Below are 27209 nucleotides of genomic sequence, written 5' to 3'. Positions count from 1 at the left end.
GCTGGTTTGGGAGGGAGTATTAAGATACACATTGCTGTAACTTTGCAGCAAAACCCAAGTTTAATACACTCATTGATTTGCAAATTGCAAAATGAAATATTTTTCTGCCTTGTTTTCTTATATGAAAATAAATTCTGTCATTAGAGAAGCTTACTCAGTACCTCCTAAGTATTCTCAGACAATTTGCTGCTCATAAATTAGTAAGCAACTGTACAACAAACATGAAGTGGCTATACTAAGACATTCTTTTTAGGTTGATGCTTTTTTGATTCTCTAATGTTGAGGGGTTGCTTTGCTCCCTTGAATCCACCATGGAAGCTTTACCAGTGGGGAGCAGTTTAAACTATGATGTGTCTTAAATTCAAGTTGGCAGAGGTGACGTAGTGGCTTGTTTCTCCCCCTCTCTAACTGTCCCTGTTGTCTTTAAGGGCTATGCCAGTGTGCTTCAAGGCCCTCTGGCAGAGCACAAGTTGATGGGAGCTTATGCCAGTGTGCTTCCATTGAGCGAACTATCTGTCACAGGTCTCCCATAGCCTGGGTTTTCCCGGCAGAAATAAGAATGAAGCAGGCCCAAGATGTTGTCTATGGAGACAGCTGGATATTCATGCATTTTATATCCTTATTCAACAAAATAGGGGATGGTTATCACCTGTGATGAGTACTTACTAGTTGTAATTTGCAATACTGCAGTAGACCAGACATGCCAAGCCCATGAAAAAAACTCAGAAATTGGGCTTGGTTTTTGCATAATTGGCTTGTGAGTTGCTTGTTGGCTAGTTTTTGGCTTGTATCTTGTTGCTTGTTTGGCTTGTTGCTTGTTGTAGCATGTTGCTTCTTTTTTTTTTGATTGGCTCCCGGCAAGCAGGGGGAAGTGGGGAAGAGAGTCAGGGATGCACAGCGGGCCCACCACAGTCCCAGACTGCATACTGGGGGGATCTAATCACATAGAGTGTTGGAGTTCTTAGGGATCGGCTAGTTTGGCCTTGTTTTGAAATGGGATTAGCTTGATTTTTGGTTTGTTGTGAATGTTGGGGTGCTTATTTACCACATGAAAGTTGGCAACTGTGCATTAGACAGCAGTGGAAGATTTGCATCCAGCAGTTACCAAAAAAAGGTTACATTTTTTAGATATTGGAACGCTTTATAATTTGGTGTGACAGGGCATACCAGGTCCTTTGAGGCCTTGTGGTCCTACCACATCCTGCCCCAGGAAAGGAGCAGTGAAGGTGGGTCCTTCAGGCCTGCCTAGAAAGGCTGTAGGGAATCAGCCAATCAGGACTCAGTTAAAAGGAGCTGCTGGGCCAGAGCAGTTCAGTCCCTGGTTGAGACCAGAAGGCTGAGAAAGTCCTGGAAGATGGAGAAATTCTCCAGGCAAGGAGGCTTGGGAGAAGCCCTACTCAAGCAAGAGTATGACAGAAAATCTCTCCAGTCAAGGAGGCCTGGAAGAAACCCTGCGCAAACAAGGAATGAGAGAAATAGAACCCAAAGACTGTAACTCAGGGGTTGGCAACATTTCAGAAGTGGTGTGCCGAGTCTTCATTTATTCACTCTAATTTAAGGTTTTGTGTGCCGGTAATACATTTTAATGTTTTTTAGAAGGTCTCTCTCTACAAGTCCATATTTATTATATAACTAAACTAGTGTTGTATTGTAAAATAAACAAGGTTTTCAAAATGTTTAAGAAGCTTCATTTAAAATTAAATTAAAATGTTGATCTTATGCTGCCGGCTCACTCAGCCCACTGCTGGTCTGGGGTTCTGTTCACCTAGGCTGGCAGTGGGCTGAGCGGGGCCTGCGGCCGGGACCCCAGCTGGGAAGGGTCCAGCAGCCAGAACCCCAGACTGGCAGCAGGCTGTGCTTGGCCTGCAGCCGGGATCCCAGACCAGCAGTGGGCTGAGTGGCTCAGCCCACTGCTGCTCAGGGGTTCCATCTGCTGGCTCCTGCCAGCCGGGATCCCGACTGCCGGACCCGCTCATCCTGTTGCTGGTCTGGGATCCTGGCCCTGCCCACATACAGTGGGTACTTACCTTCTCCCTGGTTCTGGCCCATTCTCTTCCTCTCTCTGCACTGAGCTGAGGGTGGGAGTGCACTGAGTACAGGGCTGGGGGTGAAGGGTCTGGCCAGGAGCTAGAATGAGGGAGGAGGCTCAGGGTTGGGGCAGGAGGTTTGGATTTGGGGGCACTTACCTGGGCAGCTCCCATTTGGTGTGAGGGGTGCAGATGGGAATGGTGTGGGGGTGCAGGATCTCCTGTTTGCTGCTCAGGGTTGGAGTGGGGATGTGTAGAGTGCATGGGAGGGGGGGGCTGGGGATATGCGGGGGCAATAGTCAGGGCAGAGGGCTGGGGGCATGTGAGGGGGTGCAGGTGTCAGGGCAGGGGGGGCTGGGTATGTGTGAGGGTGCCAGAGTCAGGGCTGGGGTTGGGGGGGGTGAAGGAGTCAACACAGGGCTGGGTGTGTATGAGGGAGGTACAGGGCTCAGGGCAGGGGCCTGGGGTGTGTGTGAAGGTACAGGGCAGAGGGCTGGGTGACTTCCCCCCTCAGAACTCCCAAGCCCCCCCCCACTCCTTGTCCCCTGACTACCCTCTCCTGGGACTCCTGCCCCTAACTGCCCCCAGGTTCCTATCCCCTATCTAAGCCTCCCTGCTCCTTGTCCCCTGACTATCCCCATAGGACCCTACCCCCAACCTGTCCCTTGACTGCTCCGAACCTTATCCATACCTGCGCTCCCAGACAGACCCCCGGGACTCCCACGCCTAGCCCCCTGACAGAACCCCCAGAACTCCGGACCCATACAATGCCCCCTCCTGCTCCCTGCCTGCCCCAACTCCTCTCCACCCCCTGCCTCCTGACAGCCCCCCCAGAACTCCCAACTCATCCAACCTCCCCAGCTCCTTGTCCCCTGACCACCCCCTCCAGAGACCCCCCACCCTAACTGCCCCCTCCAGGACCCTCCTTGCTCCCTGTCCCCGACTGCCCTGACCCCTACCCACCCCCCACCCCCAACAGACCCCGGAACTCCCATGCCCCATCCACCCACCCTGCTCCCTGACTGCCCCCTCCAGAGACCCCCACTTATAGCCACCCCCCCTTGGGATCCAATCCCCATCCAACCCACCCTGCCCCTGTCCCCTGACTGCTCTTACCCCTTATTCAGCCATCCCAACCCCTTTACCATGAGGCTCCAAGCAGAGCCAGATACGCTGCCCCCGTGGGAGCATGCAGCTCCACCCCTCAGAATGCTGCACACGTGGCGGCAGGGCTCCGGATGAACGGGAGCATCTTTCCCTCCCTGCAGAGCCAAACACTGCCCTGCGGGAGCGTGCAGCCCTGGCCCCCAGGGCACTGCACACGTGGCGGCAGGGCTCCAGGGGAAGAGGGGAAAGGCAGGGGAGGGGCCGGCGGCTTGCTGCGCTTGGCCGGACGCTCATGCCTGGGAGGATGGGCCCTGCGGCTTGCCGCACCGATTGGATTTTTAATGGCACACTGGAGTCCTGGCAGGCAGCAGTGTGCCATTAAAAATCGGTTCGTGTGCCGTCTTTGGCACGTGTGCCATAGGTTGCCGACCCCTGCTGTAACTTAAGGTAGAGTGAAGGTTATGGGACCAAATGGGAAGCGGCCCAGAGAGTAGCAGCAGCAACCAAGTAAAGGAAAGCTGCTGTCTAAAAGGTCCCTAAGTTGGGATCTGGTGTAGTGGGCAGGCCCGAGACACTCCTTCCCCCCAGCCACCGGAAAAGTGGCTAAACCCCAAGAAGGGGATAAGACTATTAAAAGCCCAAACAGGCCCAGGGACACGGCTGAAGACCCCAGAGAGGGCCAACCCTTTGTTGAACTTTGTTTCCCTCCCCCCACTCCCACGAAGGGGACTGAAATTAAGGACTGACATGGCTGGAGAGCTGGGATACCAGAGAACAATTAAAGGCAAACAGTCTCCAGGGAGAAAGCCCTGGGGACGCTGCTTTATAACAGGACAGGGACAGACTTAAAGTTAGCCCAGAAGAGGCTGAGAACTGAGCCCAGAGGCAGGGCTGCAGATACCAACAAGTGCACGGTGATAGTCCTTGTTGGACATTTGTTGCCATGGAAGGGGTTCATCCATTTTAGACTATGTTTGACTTAGCCAGAGGACTGAGCCACTGAAGACACGCCTGATGAGGGCAACAGCTGACCAGGAGCATTGTGAACAGAGAGGGTGCAGGTTCACACCCAACTGACAGGCAGCGCTCAGGAGAGGTGAGTGCACCCTGTCACGTTCAGTTTTAGTGAGGGATAAACACAGTCTTAGAACCTCTGTTACAGAAGTAATCGTCATGTGTTTGAGGGTCATGATGCTATCTGCAACAATCTTGATAGATAATTCTAGGCCTTTTTGGATTTGCTGTTCTTTTCTTTGGAACTCAGATTTTCCTTATGAAACCAGTCAACCAGATACAAAGCTTTATGGAGAAGATATGTGATATGAATTATAATTGCAAGAGAAATTAAAAAAATGTTTTCTCATATAACTGCAAGACTGCATATTAAAACTGGTTTAAGAATTAAAATAGCTGCATCTGTTGAGATAAATGTCTGTGCAGAGGTGACCTAATAACTATTTTTCAAGTCTTTCTGAAAAGTATTTTTGGAAGTATAGAAAAAGCCTCCTTTGTATAGTTCCTGTGGTTCAGGGAATGCATCTACTTTTTAAAAGCTATCAGTTCATTATTATCTCCTAAAATTAGTGCAGAACTTTAAAGCTACTGTAGTGTAATTCTTATCTGAAAAGTGACCATATAAAAATATCACAGTATGCCTCTATTTATCCAGAGTCTGAGTTTGTGGAAATGCTCAGGTCCACAACTTAAGTTGAATATATGTCCATCCTGGCTGTTGGAGACCAGTGAAGAAGTACTGGGCCCATTGTGGATTGTGTATGTCACTGTGGGGATAGAATAACAGCAGACCTTAAGAAAGCTATTGGCTTGACTCTGACAATCTTGCTATTTATTGACCTCTGTCTAGTTTTCATTTTCAGGAAAAATTGTTAAAAAGGTTGTGGCAAAACATGTCAGATGATATGTGAGAGCCTTGAGCTCATCCAGGGCCAGCCTTAGGAAAAATGGTACCCTGAGAAAACTTGTGTTTTGTTGACCCTGCCCCCGTCTCCCCAAGCTCCCCCATTGTCTTGGGCCCCTCTGCCTCTCCAGGCTCTCCACCCATCCCCTGATCATCCTGGGACCCCTCTGCCTCCTCATCTATCGCCCCTGGCTTCCACTGCCTCTGGGGCTCATCCTCATTGCTCCAGGCCCCTGCTGCCTCCACATGCTCCTCCCCCATAGCCCCTGGACCCCACTGCCTCCCAATCCATCCTCCCACAGACCTCACTGCCTTCTCCCCTCATTACTTCAAGCTCCCTTCCGTGGTCTCGCACCCCAGGCCCACCCTGCTTCTTGCCTCTTGACCACAGTGCTCCCCTGACCAGGACGCCCTGGGCAATCACCCACCAACCCCTTAAGGTTGGCCCCGTGCTCCTCACCTGGCAGACCTGCCCCAGTCACCCACCCAGCACCCTGGTCTGCCTCACAGGGAACGAGAAAAGGGCTCGGGGGCTGTCAGTGCCAGGAAAAAAGCAGGCACTCAGGCCAGGCCTGGCCATTACCTTATTGATCCCAATCTTAGTCATGGCGTTGTCCAGGTGGGAACAGCGGCACCGCCAAGCCCCAATCCCTGCAGCAGCTGCAGATCCTCCAGGGGACCCAACAGGCATGGATCGCAGGATGTGGTGACTCAAAGGCAATGGCCATGAAACCTCCAGCCACCCTCAGGGCCAACTCCTTCTCCTTGCCCTCCCCCCACCACCTAGTGGCTCTGTTTCTCCCTCTGCCACCTGCCAGGACACTGGGCTCCTCTGGCCCTGGGTGGAGGCCATCGCCAGCCACCACTCCACTAACATATACTGCTGGGGGGACATTGATCCCCCAAACCCTGCCCAAATTTCTGAGGTTCAAGGTTGGAATTTTTAAAATGCTTAATGTTGGCCTAATTCTGCTTCCATTAAATTCAATTGACTTCAGTGGAAGCAGAGTTAGGCCAACACTGAACACTTTTGAAAATCTCACTCCAAGGCTCTTGAGATTCACTTCTTTCTTACTACATCGGCTCCAGCTTTAAGAGCTCTCCACTCCAATCAGCCAGAAGGAAGCTCTAGCAGAAATAAGAACAGCCATTAGTGGGGAAATGGAAGTGAGAATTTTCTCTACTTATGTAACTATTTTTCCTTAACATATATTCAGAACCTTAGTGGGTACTGAACTATCTTTTTCCCCTGGGAAATTTTAAAAGCATTTTTGTCACTTTTATTTTTATGCCATTTGCCTTAATTTTTACTACATTGTTTGTGGCCTATATTGCAGCTGATACAACCTTAAAAAGAAACAGAAGAGGCAGGAAATTTGCCCAAAATGCTTCATGTTCTGTGGAATAAGTTTTAATATCTGAAAAACATGGTCTCTTACCCTAAACATCTAGCAGGATGACATAGGACCTGCTATAAGACTTCTCTTTTTATGTCTTAAGAATTTTATTTCACAGGGACATCAGTTTTACAGCATATTCTATATTACAGGGTCACATGATCCTGTTTCAGCCACAGATCATTTTTGGTGCCAAAAATTCTTGATAATTTATGAGGATATTTTAGTGCAAACCTTATTAAGGGTATATGACCATGTCTCAGCCTACTTTGGCAGGTCATGGGAGTAATAAATATATATAATCACATCATAGCCATGTTTAAACATACAACAGAACAGTCAAGATTCAGAATGCTTTCAAATTAAATCTCTCACACTAAGAAAGAAGCATCAGTTTATGGACAGTTATATTGCTTGATGTAGTGTAAATATACCTCACCATGCTCTACACAAAGTAAAAGATTTATTTGTATTCCTCCGAAGTTCTGGCTCAACCATTCTACTTATGAGTAGTAGAGCAATGCAGTGACAATCTGGTTTAAATTGTCAGGTCGCAATTTTTAACTTAAATCTAAAATGTAAACTCACATTATATATGTTTACTATAAATTTTGTGTTTATATGTACAGTAACTCCTCGCTTAACGTAGTTATGTTCCTGAAAAATGCGACTTTAAGCGAAATGATGTTTGTGATAAATAGATAAGTAAGAGTTAATGGAACAGAAGTACTTCATGTCTCTTTTGCCTGTAAAGGGTTAACAAGATCAGTGAGCCTGGCTGTCACCTGACCAGAGGACCAGTCAGGGGACAGGATACTTTCAAATCTTGAGGGAGGGAAGTTTTTGTGTGTGCTGTTAGTTTTTGGTTGTTGTTCTCTCTGGGTTCTGAGAGTGACCAGACGTGCAACCAAATTTCTCTCCAATCTCCCTGATACAGGGTCTTATAGATTCAAAATAGTAAGTACTAGGTGATAAGGCGAGTTAGGCTTATGTTTGTTTTCTTTATTTGCAAATGTGTATTTGGCTGGGAGGAGTTCAAATGTGTATTTGGCTGGAAGGAGTTCAAATTTGTATTTTGCTGAAAGGATTTTACTTTGTACTTGTATACTTAGGCTGGGAGGGTATTCCCAGTGTCTATAGCTGAAAGACCCTGTACATATTCCATCTTAAATTTACAAAGATAATTTTTACTGTTTTTTCTTTCTTTAATTAAAAGCTTTTCTTGTTTAAGAACCCAATTTTTGTTTTATTCTGGTGAGACCCCAGGGGACTGGGTCTGGATTCACCAGGGAATTGGTGGGGAGAAAGGAGGGAAGGGGGAGAGAAAGGTTAATTTTCTCTCTGTGTTAGGATTACTTTCTCTCTCAGGGAGAGTCTGGGAGGGGGAGAGAGAAGGAGCGGGGAAGGTGAATTTTCCTCTCTGTTTTAAGATTCAAGGAGTTTGAATCACAGTGATCTTCCAGGGTAACCCAGGGAGGGGAAGCCTGGGAGAGGCAACGGTGAGGGAAAGAGTTTACTTTCCGTGTGTTAAGATCCAGAGGGACTGGGTCTTGGGGGTCCCCGGGCAAGGTTTTGGGGGGACCAGAGTGTACCAGGCACTGGTATTCCTGGTTGGTGGCAGCGCTACAAGTACTAAGCTGGTAATTGAGCTTAGAGGAATTCATGCTGGTACCTCATCTTTTGGACGCTAAGGTTCAGAGTTGGGGATTATACCATGACAATGTTAAGCGAATCCAATTTCCCCATAAGAATTAATGTAAATGAGAGGATTAGGTTCCAGGGAAATTTTTTTCACCAGACAAAAGACCACACACACACACACACACACACACACACACACACACACACACACACACACACACACACACGTTGAGGTGGTGAAGTCAGACGGTGGAAGAGGGTAGGATATTTCCCAGGGAATGCCTTACTGCTAAATGATGAACTAGAACAGCTGAGCCTTCAAGGGTTAACACATTGTTGTTAATGTAGCCTCACACTCTATGAGGCAGCACAAACGGAGGGAGGGGAGACAGCATGGCAGACAGAGACAGACACACATCCTTGTGTGAGTGAGAGATGCGCATTGCCCCTTTAAGTACGTTGACTCCACTCTAAGTACATTGCATTTTTAAGTAGATCAGCAAGTTGAGACAGCAGCTGCTGCCAGCAAGCTCCCTCAGTCCTGACCCCTGTCATGTCTGTTCCCCCCGCTCTATGGAAAAGGGGTAAGCGGCAGGCAGGAGCAGGAGGAAAGAGGACACCCTGACATTAGCCCCCCTCTCCTTCACTGGCACAGCAAGCAGGAGGCTCCTGGGAGCAGCTCCAAGGCAGAGGGCAGGAGCAGCACATGGCAGTGCGGGGAGGGACAGCTGAACTGCTGGCAATTGATAGCCTGCTGGGTGGCTGCTGCACAGGGAACTTAGGGGCACAGGGAGCTGAACGTTAACCGGGACAACTTTAATTGAGGAGTTACTGTACAAAGAAACAATATATTGCAGACTATGTTTCATTGAATTTAGTTAATCCTTACTAGAGTTGTTTATTAATAGCAGCAAAGAGTCCTGTGGCACCTTATAGACTAACAGACGTTTTGGAGCATGAGCTTTCGTGGGCGTATAGTTTGAGAGGCCATCTTAAGCACAGTTTTTAAACCTTGTGAAAAAGTCAGTGTAGACGGCACCAAATAGAATTGTGGAAGGTGATTACCATGCAACCCTATTTGAACTGACTTAACACTTCCTGAGCTACTGATTGAAAAATTGCAAGATCCCCCAACTGTATGTGCCCTTCACAAGCCTTACAGGGATGGTCACCAGGAAACAGTGTTTCAGATGCCATTCCAAACCATGGAGCCATCCATATCTTAAGTTTAATAGTGCAAATAAATGTCTCACTTTAAGAACATTAATAATTACATAATTGCACAAGGTTGGAAAAGTTACCAAGCTACATATTCTAAGGTGCACAGTTGAAGGCTGAGAGTTATTTAGATGTGTATACAAATGCATAGTCACAAGCCCAGCAAATAATTAAATCTACTGATCTTGGTTTTGTATATGTATATAAGTAACTTCTCTGTCATGACTTTTGTGTAATTACCATATTGTGTCTCCATTAGTGGGTGGATGATTTGGTTTTCAAACCCATTTTGTTGATTTAGACTCCATCCTGGCTTTGCAGTAGGGCTGTTCAATTTATGAATAATAAAAAGTTTGGTAAATCAGGTCCTAAGATTCAAGAATTACTACAGTATTTTATTGGTTTTGTTTAAAATGAGTAAGCATTCAGACACATTTTTCTCATCTCTGTATCCTTCTTTTGTTATGATGTCTTACATTTTGAGTGAATTTCAGTTATCATGAAAGTGAAAGGCAGACAGAACTGACTTGAACCAAGCATCATGCAGGCAGGTGCTTTGTACCTTTCCTTTACACAGCTCTGCAAATGCACTTCAGTTCTTACTTGAAGTATTTTCCGACCCCAAACAGCTCTGTCAGTAGACATCAATCCTGCACTGCAGCATTCCTGCTATTCTAGTCTTGTGTCACGAGCTCTGCCACATGCTTTTTAGTCCTTATCTGCAGCACTTGTTCAAGTCCTGTGCTTTCATGAGACTTCATGCACTTGAAAAATAGCTGTAACCCAAGTCTGTTATTTTAGTATGATAATCTGCCAGTAAGATGTATCAGCACTGCAGCTTTTCATGGAGAGGTACTTCCTGTAAAACAAAGCCTTCTACAATAATTACTTATGGCTTCACAATGTAATTCTACCTGAGTCGCTGAATACAGTTCCTTATGCTTTGAGAAATTCAGAAATGACAGGGTTTAACACACAGTTTTAAATATTTATTCTTTTGTATTTAAGTTTGTTGCAAGTAAGTTTCCTTTGTTTCCTTTGCTCTTTAGTGAGCGGTTTCTGGTGAGGTTAAACAAGAACGGAGGCCCGAGGAATCCAGAAAAGATAGAACGGATGTGTGGCCTTTTCACAGTATGTATGAATTCTCATTCTCTTTCCCTATCTAACTGTGAACTGAGACTTCTCTTGAAGATTGTTTGACTGTGGGCACAATCACTCTGGGAACAAATAGAAATTCTCTCTTTCCTGTATACTGAGGAAAATGAAAACTGTATATTTCTGCTCAATTTAATGAAATGTTAACATAACAAAACTGAAATAATCTTCCAGAAAAATTGATCTTTTGCAAGTAAGGGGACATCAGATACTTTTTCACAGTTTTCATTTTTTAATGCCCATTGCATGTATTATACTCTTAGAAAACAGAAGATGGGAAATTATTTCTTTTTTGACTGTTTGTGTGGATCCCACTATTCACTGGGTAAAAAAGCAATTAGAGCTTCCCCTGAGATAGTGCTTGGCGTGTGCTACAGACCGCCGGGATCTGATTGGGATATGGATAGAGACCTCTTTAATGTCTTTAATGAAGTAAACACAAAGGGGAAATGTGTGATTATGGGGGACTTCAACTTCCCGGATATAGACTGGAGGACGAGTGCTTGCAAGAATAATAGGGGTCAGATTTTTCTGGATGTGATAGCGGATGGATTTCTTCATCAAGTAGTTGAAGTACCTACGAGAGGAGATGCCATTTTAGATTTGGTGTTGGTGAGCAGTGAGGACCTCGTAGAAGAAATGGTGGTAGGGGACAACCTTGGTTCGAGTGATCATGAGCTGATTCAGTTCAAACTAGATGGAAGGATAAACAAATGCAGATCTGGGATTAGGGTTTTTGACTTCTCGAGGGCTAATTTTAAAGAGTTAAGGAAATTAGTTAGGGAAGTGGATTGGACGGAGGAATTAGTGGATTTAAATGCGGAGGAGGCCTGGAATTACTTTAAGTCGCAGCTGCGGAGACTGTCGGAAGCCTGCATCCCGAGAAAGGGGAAAAAAACCATGGGCAGGAGTTGTAGGCCAAACTGGATGAGCAAGCAACTCAGAGAGGGGATTAGACAAAAGCAGAAAGCTTACAGGGAGTGGAAGAAAGGCAGGATCAGTAAGGAAAGCTACCTTGGTGAGGTCAGAACATGTAGGGATAAAGTGAGGAAGGCTAAAAGCCGCATTGAACTGGACCTTGCAAAGGGAATCAAAACCAATAGTAAAAGGTTCTACAGCCACATAAATAAGAAGAAAACAAAGAAAGAAGAAGTGGGGCCGCTATACACTGAGGATGGAATGGAGGTTAAGGACAACCTAGGCATGGCCCAACATCTAAACAAGTACTTTGCTTCAGTTTTTAATAAGACTAGTGAGGAACCTTGCGATGATGGAGGGATGATAAACGGGAATGTGGATATGGAAGTGGATATTACCGCAACTGAGGTAGAGGCCGTACTTGAACAGCTCGATGGGACGAAGTCGGAGGGCCCGGACAATCTCCATCCGAGGATATTAAAGGAACTGGCGCGTGAAATTGCGAGCCCGTTAGCGAGAATTTTTAAGCAATCGATAAACTTGGGGGTTGTGCCGTATGACTGGAGGATTGCTAATGTAGTTCCTATTTTTAAGAAAGGGAATAAAAGTGATCCGGGTAATTATAGGCCTGTTAGCTTGACGTCCGTAGTATGCAAGGTCTTGGAAAAAATTTTAAGGGAGAAAGTAGTTAAGGACATAGAGGCCAATGGTAATTGGGATGAATTGCAACACGGATTTAGTAAAGGTAGATCGTGTCAAACCAATCTGATCTCCTTCTTTGAGAAGATGACGGATTACTTAGATAAAGGAAATGCGGTAGATATAATTTACCTAGATTTCAGTAAGGCGTTCGACACGGTTCCGCACGGGGAACTGTTAGTCAAATTGGAAAAGATGGGAATGAATATGAAAGTTGTAAGGTGGATAAGGAACTGGTTAAAGGGGAGACTCCAGAGGGTCGTATTGAAAGGTGAATTGTCAGGCTGGAAGGAGGTCACTAGCGGAGTCCCTCAAGGATCGGTTTTGGGACCGATCTTATTTAACCTTTTTATTACTGACCTTGGCACAAAGAGCGGGAATGTGCTAATAAAGTTTGCGGATGACACGAAGCTGGGGGGTATTGCTAACACGGAGAAGGACAGGGATACTATTCAGGAAGATCTGAACCACCTTGTAAACTGGAGTAATAGAAATAGGATGAAATACAATAGTGAAAAGTGCAAGGTTATGCATTTAGGAATTAATAATAAGAATTTTGGATATACGTTGGGGGCGCATCAGTTGGAAGCGACGGAGGAGGAGAAGGACCTTGGGGTACTGGTTGATAGCAGGATGACTATGAGTCGCCAATGCGATACGGCTGTTAAAAAAGCAAATGCGATTTTGGGATGCATCAGGCGGGGTATTTCCTGCAAGGATAAGGAGGTGTTAGTACCTCAAGGCGTTGGTGAGACCCCATTTGGAATACTGTGTGCAGTTCTGGTGTCCCATGTTCAAGAAGGATGAATTCAAACTGGAACAGGTTCAGAGACGGGCTACAAGGATGATCCGAGGAATGGAAAAACTGCCTTATGAAAGGAGACTCAAAGAGCTTGGCTTGTTTAGCCTGGCCAAAAGAAGGCTGCGGGGGGATATGCTTGCTCTATATAAATATATCAGGGGGGTTAACATTAGGGAGGGAGAGGAATTATTTAAGTTTAGTACTAATGTAGGCACGAGGACGAATGGGTATAAACTGGATATTAGGAAATTTAGACTTGAAATTAGACGAAGGTTTCTAACCATTAGGGGAGTGAAGTTCTGGAACAGCCTTCCGAGGGAAGTAGTGGGGGCGAAAGACTTTCCTGGCTTTAAGACAAAGCTTGATAAGTATATGGAGGAGATGTTATGATAAGGTCGTTAATTTGGGCAATTGATCTTGGATTACCACCAGATAGGTCTGCTCAGTGGTCTGCGGGGAGATGTTGGATGGAATGGGAACTGAGTTACTGCAGAGAATTCCTTCTTGGGTGCTGGCTGGTGACTCTTGCCCACATGCCCAGGGTTTAGCTGATCGCCATATTTGGGGTCGGGAAGGAATTTTCCTCCAGGGCGGATTGGCAGGGGCCCTGGAGGTTTTTCGCCTTCCCCTGCAGCGTGGGGCACCGGTCGCTTGCTGGTGGTTTCTCTGCAGCTTGAGGTCTTCAAACCAATTTTGAGGATTTCAATAACTCGCTCCTGGGATAGGGGTTGTTATAAAATTGGATGGGTGGGATTCTGTGGCCTGCCTTGTGCAGGAGGTCAGACTAGATGATCAGATTGGTCCCTTCTGACCTATGAGTCTATGAGTCTATGAGTCTATTGGAATATTTGAATAGCAGTATCTGCAGGGCCACACCTATGCCATGTGTACTCTCCCTCTCCCCCTCCCCCATGCTGGCATAAAGGCCAGAGCCATCCCTCGGTACTCTTTTACCACTCATGTCAGTTAGATGGAGCAAGCAGTGTCCACCTATTACCCTTAGTGGAATCTGCTTCAGTTGCAAATTAGGTGATTAGTTAGTGTTAATGCCCTTTAAATGACTGCCCCTTTTTTTCTTATTTTAGCCCCCCCCGCAACCCTAAATTTAATTTGCCTCTTAGCATTCTGAGCCACTATCCGGGTCAAAATGGTAGATTCAGAGCTTTCAGGCTTCAAACACTTGCTGTGTTGGGATGTTCTCATTCCACCCATGGACAGCCACAGCTATTTTGTCTCAGTGACAGCTACTTAGCGTGTCATTCCTTCATAACAAGAAAGTCCAAGGACACTTATTTGAAGTTATACTTCCTCAAACGATCAATGATAAGAACTTCAGACCTTGAAGAGGAAGGATCAACTTCCAGCATGGATCCTGCCTCTTCTAAATCTTTGTCAGACAGGGACCCTGCTAGCTAGCATGCAAAACCCAACATGTTGTCACCAGTCTGTTTCTTCCCTTAAGGGGACTCAAATCTTTGCTCTCCCAAGAAGAGAGCACTAAGCCTGCTCATTCAGCGGGGCAAGTGATGTTGGTTCGGCTCTGGCTAGATACTGAAGAAGCACAGTGCCTGTTACTAGTACTTTTAGGCATGTGTACCAAATGTGACAACACTAATCTCAACATATGCACCAGAACCAATGTCAGCCCTGTCAATGGACGTTTTAACAGCTCCGGCTGATTTAATGTTGGTGGAGATGACTCCATCCCAGTACCAGTGTTGGCACCAATATCTCTATATTTGGAACTAGTGCATATTTCTGACCAGTACCAACGTTTGGGGGACAGCTTTTCTCCTCCTCAGATCATAGATCAAGATAAGACCTCTCTCTACAGATCAGGGATTCTCACTTTAGAGCTGGAAATCATCTGCTTCCGGCATGGCAATGGCCTGGTCAGCCTTGTCAGAACCAGCATTGTCAAAATGATGCTCCACCTTGGCCCTATGGATCATACTGGAGACCACCATGCAGGAGCCAATCTCCTTCTTATCATTCATGGAAATGGAGAGGGTCTCAATCCCCTTGACAGATCCCGTCTGCACAGAAGGAAGAACAGCAGCCGTCAAAAGAGGATTGGTTCCCCAGGGGCTGATATTATCGAGACAAATGGTCATCAGTACAAACAAACTTGTTACTCCACAGTAGGCCTCCAACTAGATTTTGAGAGGTCTGCTTTGACACCAGTACAGTGAATAGATTTCACAGGGACATCTGTAATGCTCTGAACCTCAGGGGAACACCCTACACCCCGATGTGCATCCTTATAATATGATTGTGTGGTATCCAATGCAAAGTTTGTCATGGCGGGTGTCTTTGGAAGGCTCATGATGCACTGAGCATTGTTAGTATAGTGATGTTATAGTAATTGTTGTTACAGTAATGTTATAGTAATGTTATAGGTTATAATTTCATGTATATAGTTATGACACTGAAAATGTGTCCTCGTGGCTTAAAATAGGCCCAGGCAAAACTCTCCAAGAGCAGAGAGGCAGTTCACACCTCATAAGGGTGTGTATGGGACAAACCCAGCCCAGCCTCACAGGAACAAAGGACACTAGCCTAGGCAGCAACAAAGGATCTGTTGGACTCTTGAGTGAGTCACCCCCCTTCCCTTTGTCAGTTTGGAACTACAATGGAGGTAATGCTCACCTGACCTTGGAAGGGGGGGCAAAGCCAAGAGGGAAGAAAGAACATGATAAAAGGGAGAGACGTTTGCCATGCTCTCTCTCTCTCTTCCACTTCCATCTACAGACATCACCACCAAGCGACTGAAGCGCTGATCAAAAGAGAGAGCCTGGCTGAAAGGCAACCAGCCAGCCTTTGATGAGAAGCTTCTAAGTTTGTAAGGGCACTGAAAATGTTAAGATCAGCTTAGAATGTGTTTTGCTTTTATTTCATTTGACCAAATCTGATTTGTTGTGCTTTGATTTATAATCACTTAAAATCTATCTTTGTAGTTAATACATTTGTTTGTTTATTCTACCTGAAGCAGTGCTTTTGATTTGAAGCAAGTCAGAGACTCCCCTGGGGATAACAAGCCTGGTACATATCAATTTCTTCGTTAAACTGATGAACTCATGTAAGCTTGCAGCATCCAGCTGGCATAACTGGACATTGCAAAACGGAGGTTTCTAGGGTTATGTCTGGGACTGGCGATATTGGCCAGTGTCATTTGGTTGCACAATCCAAGGAACGGCTTACATGCCAGAGGCTGTGCATCAACAACCCAGGAGTGGGGGTTCTCACAGCAGAGCAGGGTAAGGCTGGCTCCCAGAGTCAAGGATTGGAGTGACCTAGCAGATCACCAGTCCAGATAACACCAGGGGAACATCACAGAACAGATTTCATAGGGACATCACTGAATGCAGTGACAGGTAGGGCTAACTTTTACCTACTGATATATTTCTCACCCTAAAGTATCTTAACAATTCAGCTCAGCTTCACACTTGAGTGAGGAATTGCCTTCAACTATTGGGCCATGTTTTTGTAACCCAAAACACCAGGTTACATCTTTGATGCCTCCATGGATGTCTCAGGATACTCTACATACCAAACAAACAGTCTGGACAAGCAAGTGTCTGTAGTCAACTAGGTTCTGCTGTCTCTCAACTCATGGAAGGATCCTTCCAGAGTCTGTGCAGGAGTCCCATTTATTCACGAGTTCCGGACCATTGTGATAACAGACACTTTCCTCTTGGGTTGGAAATCACACAATCCAGGGCAAAAGGTCATCCCAAGAGCAGTTACTCCATGTCAAGCTTCTAGAGTTGAGAGAGTTCAGAAATGTTGGCCTTCAATTTCTTCTTTTGATAAGAGCCAAATCCAATCAAGATCATGACAGACAATGTGGCCTGGATGTTTTATATCAGTTGTCAGGGAGAGGATGTCTCCCCTCATTCCATGCTGAAGCAATAAAACTGGTGCATACCCAACCAGGAATCATCTCAGCTTCTTACTTTCTAGATGTGCAAAAAACTGTAGCTGATGACCTCAGCAGGCATTTCCCCCAAAATTACAAATGGGAGCTGAACTCATGAGTCCTCAACAACATATTATTAACTTGGGTGCTTCCAGACGTAGACCTCTTTGCAACTTCTGCCAATAGAAAGTGCAAGAAATTTTGCTAAAGAGACTATACCCTCAATTACTGGGGGATTTCTTTCTCATCTCATGGATGAGAGGCCTTCCAACATTACTTTGGAAAGTATTGAATAAAATCAAACAAGACAAGGCCAGGGTCATTTTAATTGCAACATTCTGGTCGAGGTAAGTCTGGTAACCTTTCATCATTCAACTTGCTTCTTGTCCACTCATGAGACTTCCAGCTAGTTGGCATTCTGTTGTCTCAGGATGCTGGTCAGATTTTTCACCCCAATCTAAAAGTTCTGCTACTCGAGGTGTGGCTCCTGAATGGTTCTTGGGGACAGAGACCTCCTGATCAAGGTAGGAGCAACATATATTATTAAACAGCAGAAAACATCTGCCAGAAATATGTACCTTCAAAAATGGAAGAGATTTTACCACTGGTATACCTGTCAACAAGTCTCTCCTGTTCTCTTCTCTTCCCACCATCCTTGACCAATTAAAGACTTCAGGTCTCACTACGAGTTTCATCAGGGTTGACTTGGCAGCTATTACAGTCTCTTACTCATTTGTAGAAGGTTTTTTGATCTTTGCTCACCCTGCAAACTCAGGATTTCTCAGAGGACTGATGAATCTTTTGCATAAGATTAGAGAACCTACTCCAGTATGGGACTTGAACCTTGTTGAACCTTACAAAACGCCCTTTTGAGCCATTAGCTACAATATATTTATTGCTTTACTTATCCATGAAAACAGCTTTCTTGGTGGCCAGCACTTCTGCCTGGAAAGTAAGAGAACTGGGAGCTTGAATGGCAGACCTTCCTTTTACATTGTTTCTCAAGGAAAAGGTAATTTGTGACCAGATCTCAAGTTTCTGCCTAAGATGTCTTCTGAATTTTATATTAATCAGACCATTTATCTCCCAGTTACTTTTCCAAAAGCATATCAGACTAGACAAGAAGCAACCTTCCATATTCTTAATGTCAGAAGGATGTTAGTCTTCTATCTGGACAGAATCAAACTGTTCATAAGGTCTTCTACACTCTTTGTTTCAGCTATAGACATATTCAAGGGATCTGCACTCTCCTCTCAAAGTTTCTCAAGATGGATCTTGGGGTATATTATTGCATGTTATGATTTGGCTGATGTTCAGCCTCTTTCTAGAGTAATAGCTCATTCTACAGGTCAGTCTTTGTCTGTGGCATTACTCAAAGACGTTCCAGTTACTGAAATCTACAGAGCTGCAACCTGAACCTCTGTACATACTTTCTCCAAGCATTATGCTCTGCTTTGCTTCTAAATCAGATGCTGCAGTTGATAATGCAGTTTTCTCTTCAGTACTGAACTCTGTTCTGAAGCTCCCTCCTTCTTATGGAGGTGCTTCTTGGAAGTCACTTGAAATGGAGGATCCATAGGGACACTACTCAGAGAAGGGGAGCTTAACTTGTGTAGTAACTGGAGTTATTCAAGATGTTCCACTACCCACCCTCCTTCCCCTCTCTTGGGAGTTTCCCCTGTGGAACTCTGTGGTAGAGAAGTAACTGAGGGCAGTTTTCCTATGCAGCCCTATATGTCCTTGAAATGGGGAATGAGGATGTGTAGGGCACATATGCAGGCCAAATAGGTGCTGCTACCAATAATTTTCAACCAAAGGTTCAGGGACACATGCACTCCTGAAGTGGAGCAACTACAGGGATACACACCTTGAAGAACTCCAGTTAAGGCACAAGGGTGAGTAACCTCTTCTATTTGGTTGTACGTCTGTCTTTGACAGGACTCTGTTGGCATAAGTGACTAAATTCTCCTGCAAAAGAAATATGCCCAGTATTTTCTCTGATGCATCACTCTGGAGGGTCAGTGGCTCTCCTGCTTGGTGGTACTTCAGGAGAGGGGCATCTGTTATTAGTTTCAGCATGTAAAATATTTGGAGTTGGTGACTTTCCCAGTCCCACTCCACATCCCGCCTTGTGAGCTGACATATGGGTTCTACCACTGCAGCCAGGTGTGGACAGAAAAATTTATCATTCCTCTGAAGCGCCATACCCCTTCTATATACACTGGAGCTGATGTGTCTCTGACTGCCTTAATCTTGTTGGGATCTGCTTTCAATGCCTTTGCTGGGCGCAGTTGTACAATATATGTCATCTCATGCTTTTTGAATAACTTTTTTTTCTGGATTGAGCTTAATGTTCTGGTCCCTGCATGGCTGTAGGAAATCTTGTAGTTTTCTGTCATGGTCTCATTCATCTTCTGTGTCACTTCTCCCTTCACCTATAATGAAGATAACACCTTCAGTTATTTTCACCACAAGCAGTCCTTCCAGTGGTTGAGTGAGTCTTCTCTGGACCACCTCTGGTGCTGAGCTTATGCCTATCAGCATGCATAGCCATCTGTAGCAACCAAATAGTGTTATGCCTGACTCTTTATCCAGGCTTATGTGCCAAAACATGTTCCTCACATCACAGATCATAAATATTCTGGCTTTGAAATGTTCTGTCAAGATGTCATCAATTGTGAGCAGTGGGCAATGGCATCTTGTCAATGCCCAGTTCAGTGGCTTTGGGTCTGTGCAGATGCATAATTTGCCTGAAGGCTTCTTTACCACCACCATGCTGCTTACCCAGGCGGTACTAGCTTCTTCAGGTGCTATGATACCAATGCCTCTGCAGGTGCTGTGATGCATCTGCTCAGCAGACTTTTGAGCTCCTTGTGTACTGGATTATGTATTGCCACTGGAAATTTCCTTCGTGATAAACACACCGATTCCACTGTACGGTCTATTTACGGTCACAGATTTCCTTTGAGGCACTCATCTCTTTTGAAAAATCCTCATATGCTTTCAGAATTGTCTCCATTGTCCATGGGACTCCCTCTTTTGCTTCTTGCACTGCAGCTGTAAAATTCTGGTGCTTGCTCTTTTATCAGATCTGTAGCTTGTATTGCTGTATTCCCCAAGAGGGATCTGTGGTTCATAGAATCATAGAATATCAGGGTTGGAAGGGACCTCAGGAGGTCATCTAGTCCAACCCCCTGCTCAAAGCAGGACCAATTCCCAACTAAATCATCCCAGCCAGGGCTTTGTCAAGCCTGACCTTAAAAACTTCTAAGGAAGGAGATTTCACCATCTCCCGAGGTAACTCATTCCAGTGCTTCACCACCCTCCTACTGAAAAAGTTTTTCCTAATATCCAACCATCCACAACAACAAACATCAATTGTACCATCTGTTTTTAATGTTAGTTACTATGAAGTCACATTTTCCTATGGGCTGTATTATGCTCTCGTTGTACATTAGGAGGGTACACCTGCTTTTTCTAATGGGTATGTTCGAGTCCAGTTCACACTGAGGAATCATGTTGCAGGAGGCCATGCTATCCATCTGAAATTGCACGACAGGGTGTGGGGGTGCATGGAGGTTGATATTGTCCCTAGTTGCTTTCCTGTCCTGACAGTCTGTATCTAATAGTCTTGTGGAGTCAAGGAGAAAGTTATGCTGTCACCACAACAATCTGATATCCACTCTCCTTCTTGTACAAGGCTTATTGAATCTGAGACTTTCTCCAGTTCTTGTACACGATGCTAAAATGGTTCAACTTGCCACATTCCTTGTAATGCTGTCCCACATATGCAGTGTCCCACAGTGAATACATTTCAGTATGCGTATGGAATCCTGGCCACCTCCTCTCCTTTGCTGTTGTCTCACTTCATATATTTCTGGAGGTGTTGTGCCTCCTAGGGCTTTCATCCTTTGTCTTTATTTTCACTGCATGCCTCATCTACCTCGTGTGAGGTTGCCTTCCTGGAGCTTCCACTCCCACAAGTTTTGATCCCAAGTGCTGTAGACCATCTGTTATTAGGGAGTCTGCCAAGTCCCCAAAATTGCATGGAACAGCCAGAGTGCATAAGGCAGTAACCATAGGGGTTTATCTCTGTCCCTTCAGATTTGTCTCTAGTGAAAAACTTGTGTCAGGCCATAGTTTCTTTTTTTTGTGAGCAATAGTTCTCCCAGGCTCCTTGGACTGCTGTATGGCTTGAGGCAGTGGTGAGCTTCAGAGTGCAGCAGACCTCTCTGCCTTATTCCCAATAAGGTAAAGTAACAGTTTTACTTCTCTGCTATTGTTGTTATCCTGCATGGGCATGTCTGTGTACTGCCCAAACTCCTCTTCCACTTGGCCAATCACTGGGCTAGGTTTGTATCTGCAAAATCCAAGGCTCCATAGTTCACACTGCTAGCTGCTGCACTTCAGAGAACTCATAGCTCCAACACTCCCACCATGTTTCATTCACAATGAATGAAAGTTGAGATGAACAAGTAAAACTTTATTAAATTCTGTGCACTGTTTTGTCCATATGGATGAGTTGCTCCCAGCCTAACTTCCTTGCTTCCTGTTTCTATTGGTGTACTGTCAATAAAAGTCCCTCCAGGAAACATGGACCCTCTGACTCCAGTTCCACTCATCATGATAAAGGCAGAACACTGGTTTCAGGGCCTATGGCAGTTGGGCTGCAAAGTCCCACTTCCCAAGAAAGGAGGATGGACAGGAGTTCTGCACCCAGAATTGTACCTGAGAGGCCCAGAGTTTTAAACAGTGACTGGGTGCTGCCCAAACCCAGTTGGTATGGAAGCACATGGGATCCAAATGTTGGTCCAGTTGCAACATGGAACACAGCCAGTTATTTAACATGGGGTATCCCCCTTTCTAGCTAAACTTCCACAAGACAGTTTTCAGGTATCTGAAAGGGTGTCATAAGGAGGAGGAAGAAAACTTGTTCATCTTAGCCTCTAAGGATAACCTCATGCAAACTGCACTGGATGTATCAACACAGCAGCTGATCCATGGCCACCACGGTAGCTGTGTGAAGAGATGCATGGCTGTAAGCCTCTGGCATTCTCAGAGATGTGCAGAGCACAACTAGCAGTTTGCCCCTCAAGGGCACAGGCCACACACGGATGACACACTACACTTCCTATAGGATTCCAGAGCCAGACTTCATTCAAATCACTTAAGAGCCACTCCAAGCCCTTCCTTTGGATGCTATCTTGCTTTCTTAAGAACATAAGAATGGCCCTATTGGGTCAGACCAAAGGTCCATCTAGCCCAGTATCCTGTCTTCTGACAGTGGCCAGTGCCAGGTGCCCCAGAGGGAATGAACAGAACAGGTACTCATCAAGTGATCCATCCCCTGTTGCTCATTCCCAGCTTCTGGCAAACAGAGGCTAGGGACACCATTCCTGCCCAATAGCCATTGATGGACCTTCCTTCAAACTTGGACTGCAATAACAGACAAATGGGTGCTAGAAGTTGTGTCTCATGACTATTCCATCTAATTTCAGGCTTTACCCCCTACCCACCCTCCCTTACCTATTGTTCTTCAGAGACGCTTCTCATGAAAATCAGCTAAAGGAAGAATTGTCTTTTCCACTTTGCCAAGGAGTCACAGAGGACATGGTACCTCTGAAGTACAGAGGAACAGGTTTCTACTCCCTTATATTTATTTCTTTGTCCTGAAGCAAAAAGGGGGTCTTCATCCTATACTAGAACTGAGTAGACTGAATAAATGTATATGCCATCTCAGATTCAGGATAGCAAAGCTTACTTGGATCATCCTTTTTCTTTCAGGCTTAAGACTTGTTCATATCTCTTGAGTTGCAAGACACACACTTCCATATTGCCATCCATCTGTCCCACAGGAAGTACCTATATGGCATATACCTATATGGGGATTGGTCCTGCTTTGAGCAGCGGGTTGGACTAGATGACCTCCTGAGGTCCCTTCCAACCTTGATATTCTATGATTCTATGGCCCAATCATTAGCAGTACAAGGCTGCCATGTGTCATTCAATCTTTCCATAATATGAAGAGACTTCCCAAAATGCTAATGACCAATATAAAAAACAAACAGTCAAACTTCTTGGCTTCTTGTTGGCTTGCACATATGTGATACTGCTAGCCGGACTTCACCTGTGTTCATAAGAAGTCTGGTTAAGGTCATCCTCCAAGATATCAAATGAGCATGTGATTTGTGGTCCTTGGCATTCTGTCAACACTGTTGGCTAGACCCCCAAGAACATTTTGGAGGGATTCCCTTCTCTGCTCTGTCTCCTGCAATGTTGTTTCATGGTATATATATTCTAGAACTAAGAGTAATCAGATATAAAAGTTTATTAGAGAATATTTAAATAAAGATGATACAAAGAGTTCAAAGCGTCAGTTGTTGGTCATTGGGGGCAACATACAGAGTATAGTGGGAAGCTGGTGTTTGGGGATTGGTTAGCATATAACATATATAGTCCGTAAGGTCCCCAATGTGGGGTGTACGGTGGGTGGGATCAGGAAGCAGTAAGGAAGCAGTGAGGGTACATTGCTCATACAGTGAGTTACACGCAGTCATGGATATAAGTAAATAGGCTGGGTAATGGGGACAGGATGACCCTCACCTGGTGCAATCTAGTTCGGTGGGTTTAGGGCTTAGGGGATATGGTTTAGTAGGGGGGTGTTTATAGGCCTCAACCCCCCCATGGATGCACAGAGCCATGCTGACTCACTCTTGGTATTGGCGGTGGCCGGTGATGTGCTCTGTGTAAATGTCCCTAGACCACCGGATAGTGTCCGAGACCATCAAACGTCTCATGAGTCGTGCATAGTGACGGCCCACCCCACAGGCCCTAAGTACTTGTTCATTACAGGGGTCCCAGGCACCCAGTGCCCCGACAATCAGGGCATCGGTGTAGACCTTGTAGCCCTTTGCCCGCAGGGTGTCCACCAGGGGGGCATATTTTTCGAGTTTACGGGCTCGGGCTTCATGGAAAGCTGGGGTCCTATTCTCAAACGGGATCGTCACGTCAACGAGGATGATCTTTTTCCGCTCCTCATCCGTGACGACGATATCTGGGCGTAGCAGGCTGTCGGTGTCGGGGATGGTGTGGTTGACTGCGATCTCACCCAGGTGTGGGGCAATGGCCTTCACCAGCCGGTCCTGGACGGCGTTATGGCGCAGCTGCCAGGCTCTGGCGTGGGGTTTGCAGCTACACAGGACGTGGGGCAGAGTCTCCAGAGCATACCCACACTTCCTGCAGCGCTTGTCTCGGTTCCCGTGGCGGACGGCTCCATTGAGCGGGACGCAGTTCAAGCGGGCGCGGTGTATGAATCGCCAGTCGGCAAAACGGGTGAAACTGCCCGCAGGGAGAAAGTGGTTGCTGGAGTCCCACTTGCTGGTCACCTCAAAGGCCTTGCCCTGGTCGGGTTTTTTCCTCAGGGTGTCCACGTAGAGCGCGCGGACAGCGGCCTTCAGTGATTTCTCCAGCACGCCTCTGGCTCCAGGGCTGACGATGGTGTTGCCCTCTGTCTCGATCCGTGGCACCAGGACTCCCAGCTCCTGTCGTTCCTCACTCCAAACCCAGCGGCAGCCCAGTCGTTTTCCTAGCCGGCGCGTGGCGTTGCGGGCACGGGACCACAGCGAAGCAATGTCGCCCCCATCCCGGGCGAATTCGCCGTCCAGGGAGCCGCTCAGGAAAGTGGCTACATCCGGGCCTGAGGGAGGCCTACCAATTCGCTTCTCAATGACGGTGCGTAGGGCGGCCGCTGCGACGTTCTTTACTATGGCGTCCGGGCACGTCAGGAGGCGGAAGGCGTGCGTGACGACCGCGATGTCGCAGAGGTCACCCATGCGGGGGACGTTGGCACCACCGTGCCTGTGGGCAATGTATATAAGCTCATTGCTGGCTCTCTGGGGCAGGGACAGCCACTGTTTAACCAGCCGCCGGATGGTGTTGTCTGCCTTGTTGAAGGGCACCTTTGCCACAGCGGAACCTCTCAGGACGAAGGCGATGCGGGGGATCAGGAAAGTATTGAGGGCGTTGATCTTCTGCCACGGCGCCAGCAGGGATGCGTCGATCTTGGCAGCGTCCTGTAGTATCACCCGGATGGTGTCTTCAGGGGTCTGCCGGACGCGGACACCCGTCGGCGTGCCGAGGTGTTGGTACGCCTGTCCATCTGCCAGGGGAATGACGGACTCGCCCTGGATCTGGAACTCCGTCGCCTGTACTGAGTCTCTCATACTCCCGTCAACATGGAGGGACGCGCACTTCTTGGCATTAAAGCGGAGTCCCGTCCAGTCTGCGACTCCCCCAATAGTGTTGAGCATGCTCTGGAGTCTTTCGGGGACATCCGCAATAAGGACCAGGTCATCCGCATAGGCCAGAATGCTCACCCTCTCGCCGTGCAGGTCAAAGCCGTCAGCGCGGTCCGAAATCGCCCGCAGGAGCGGCTCCATGGCCAGGTTAAATATGATTGGGCTGAGGGGGCAGCCCTGCTTCACGCCACTGCGGATCAAGATCTCGGCGGTTTCTCCTTCTACCGAGCGGATGGTGGTGCTGCAGTCCTCATAGAGTTCCCGGATCAGGCCAAGGAAGGTCTCTGGCATCCCAAACTCCCGTAGCGTGCTGAAGATGTGGTGGTGGGGGATGGACCCGAAGGCGTTGGATAGGTCGAGCCACGCTATCGCGCACTGCTTCCGCGCCCTCTTGGTCATCTGGAGAACGGTCTGGAGTAGAAAGTTGTGCTCGTAGCACCCCTCTGACGGCATGAAGCCCTTCTGGGCTGGGCTGATGGCTCCCCCGACCGTTGCCCACTCCGTGATCCTGGCTGCCAGGCAGCTGGTGTACAGTTTGTACATCGTGGAACAGAGGGAGATGGGTCTCCAGTTGCTGGGGTCGTCTCGTTCGCCCTTTTTGTGAATCAGGATGGTCATGGCCCTCTTCCAGGAGGTGGGAGACTTGCCAAAGCGCCGGCACAGGTTAAAGATGCAAGAGAGCACGAAGCAGCCAGGGTCTCGCTTCTTGAGGAGGCTGTAGGGGATGCCATCCTTTCCGGGCGCCGTGTTCTTCGTTCTGGAAAGCCTGGCTGCCACCTCTTTGGGCGTGAAGTCAGCCTCTAGGTTGTCTGTATTGGTGATGCGGGGCAGGGGGCGGAGGCACTCCGGGCGCTGCGTGTCATTCCTGGGTTTGCCACCAAATACTCCAAGGAAGTAGCTGTAGAGGCGCTTGGGCGGGATCGTGCAGTAGGACGGGGGGCCGTCGAGGACCTCTCTTACAGCTTTGAGGCGGTTCGATCTGTACAGCTTCTGGATCTTGGAGGCTGCTGCCGGGTTGTAACGACGGTTAGTGTTCCGTCTTCTAGCTTAGCTACACAGCATTCCAACCTACAAGATCATTCCAATTCTGCAGAATTCCACTCTGCAAATTCTCATAGACAACACAACCGCAACATACTGTATAAACAAGCAAGGAGGTGCCCATTTATCTGTCGGGAGGCAGTCAAGTTATGGACATGGTGTCAGTAGCACAAAATGAACCCCAAAAGCTCTTCATCTACCAGGAGTGAGCAACAGCTCAGCAGAATTTCTAAGCAGACACTCCATCAGCAACCACAAATGGTTTCTGGACTGTCTGCTAGGAAGTCTGCTAGGTTGATTCCTGGTAGATGAACAGCTTTGGGGGTTCATTTGTGTTATTTACACCATGTCCATAACTTGACTACCTCAATTTCTTTTGTTTGCCATCTCTGGTGCTCTTAGAGGTCAACCCATCTCCTCCCAGAGGCTACCAAAATAAATTATATGCACTGTATTTTGATCTGGTGTTATAGGACTGGTACATCTCTTCCTCCAAATATTAAAGTTCACTTCCCTAGAGTGCAAATTGCATCCTCTCCAGGCTTTAGAAACATCCCCATATCTGAAATGTGCAGGGTAATTCCTTACTTTGGTTAAATACTATGCCCTTGACATGACCACAAGATCAGATGCCAAATTTGGCAGGACAGTGTTAAGTTACTTGTAACAGGGTTCACTCACCACTGTGGGTCCTCCTGCTGGCTGTCTTGGGAATTAGCTCTATGTGTTAGTGCACTCTTTTTGGGTGATGCCTCACCGTGGTCACTCCTGCTGTAGGACCCACATCTCTCCAAGGACCACGGCGTCCCTTTCAGAAACACAGCCCTCTGACCGTGCCACACACTGTGCTCCCCCTCCAGGGGACCTGTAGTCTTCTGTTCAGCCACTTCCCTTAGTGGCTACTGCAGCAAATTGTCTGGCCACTTCCTCATGGCTCCAGCATCCTCTTTGCCCTTGCCTCAGGTCCTCAGCCTGCAAACCTCAGCAGCCAGCCAGGAGCTGTCTCTCACTCCCCCAACCTCTGCTAGCAGCACTTCTCTGTCCAGGTTGCTGACATCTCTCTCAGCCCT

At 47.0% G+C, this 27209-nt stretch overlaps 1 protein-coding gene across 9 annotated transcripts in view; it reads left to right on the top strand.

The window, feature by feature from the left end:
- Positions 1–27209, top strand: part of DOCK3 (dedicator of cytokinesis 3) — a 612097-nt gene that overhangs the window by 334729 nt on the left and 250159 nt on the right. For all 9 annotated transcript variants that reach the window (XM_030569027.1, XM_030569026.1, XM_030569028.1 and 6 more), the window contains exon 10: positions 10358–10439. In XM_030569027.1, the coding sequence (XP_030424887.1) occupies positions 10358–10439 (82 nt within the window). The remainder of the gene's footprint in view (positions 1–10357; positions 10440–27209) is intronic.

This window comes from Gopherus evgoodei, chromosome 7 (genome assembly GCF_007399415.2).
Source record: "Gopherus evgoodei ecotype Sinaloan lineage chromosome 7, rGopEvg1_v1.p, whole genome shotgun sequence".
Lineage (NCBI taxonomy): Eukaryota > Metazoa > Chordata > Testudines > Testudinidae > Gopherus > Gopherus evgoodei.
Note: the sequence above shows the minus strand (reverse complement) of the source record. Positions and strands in the feature narration are given on the sequence as shown.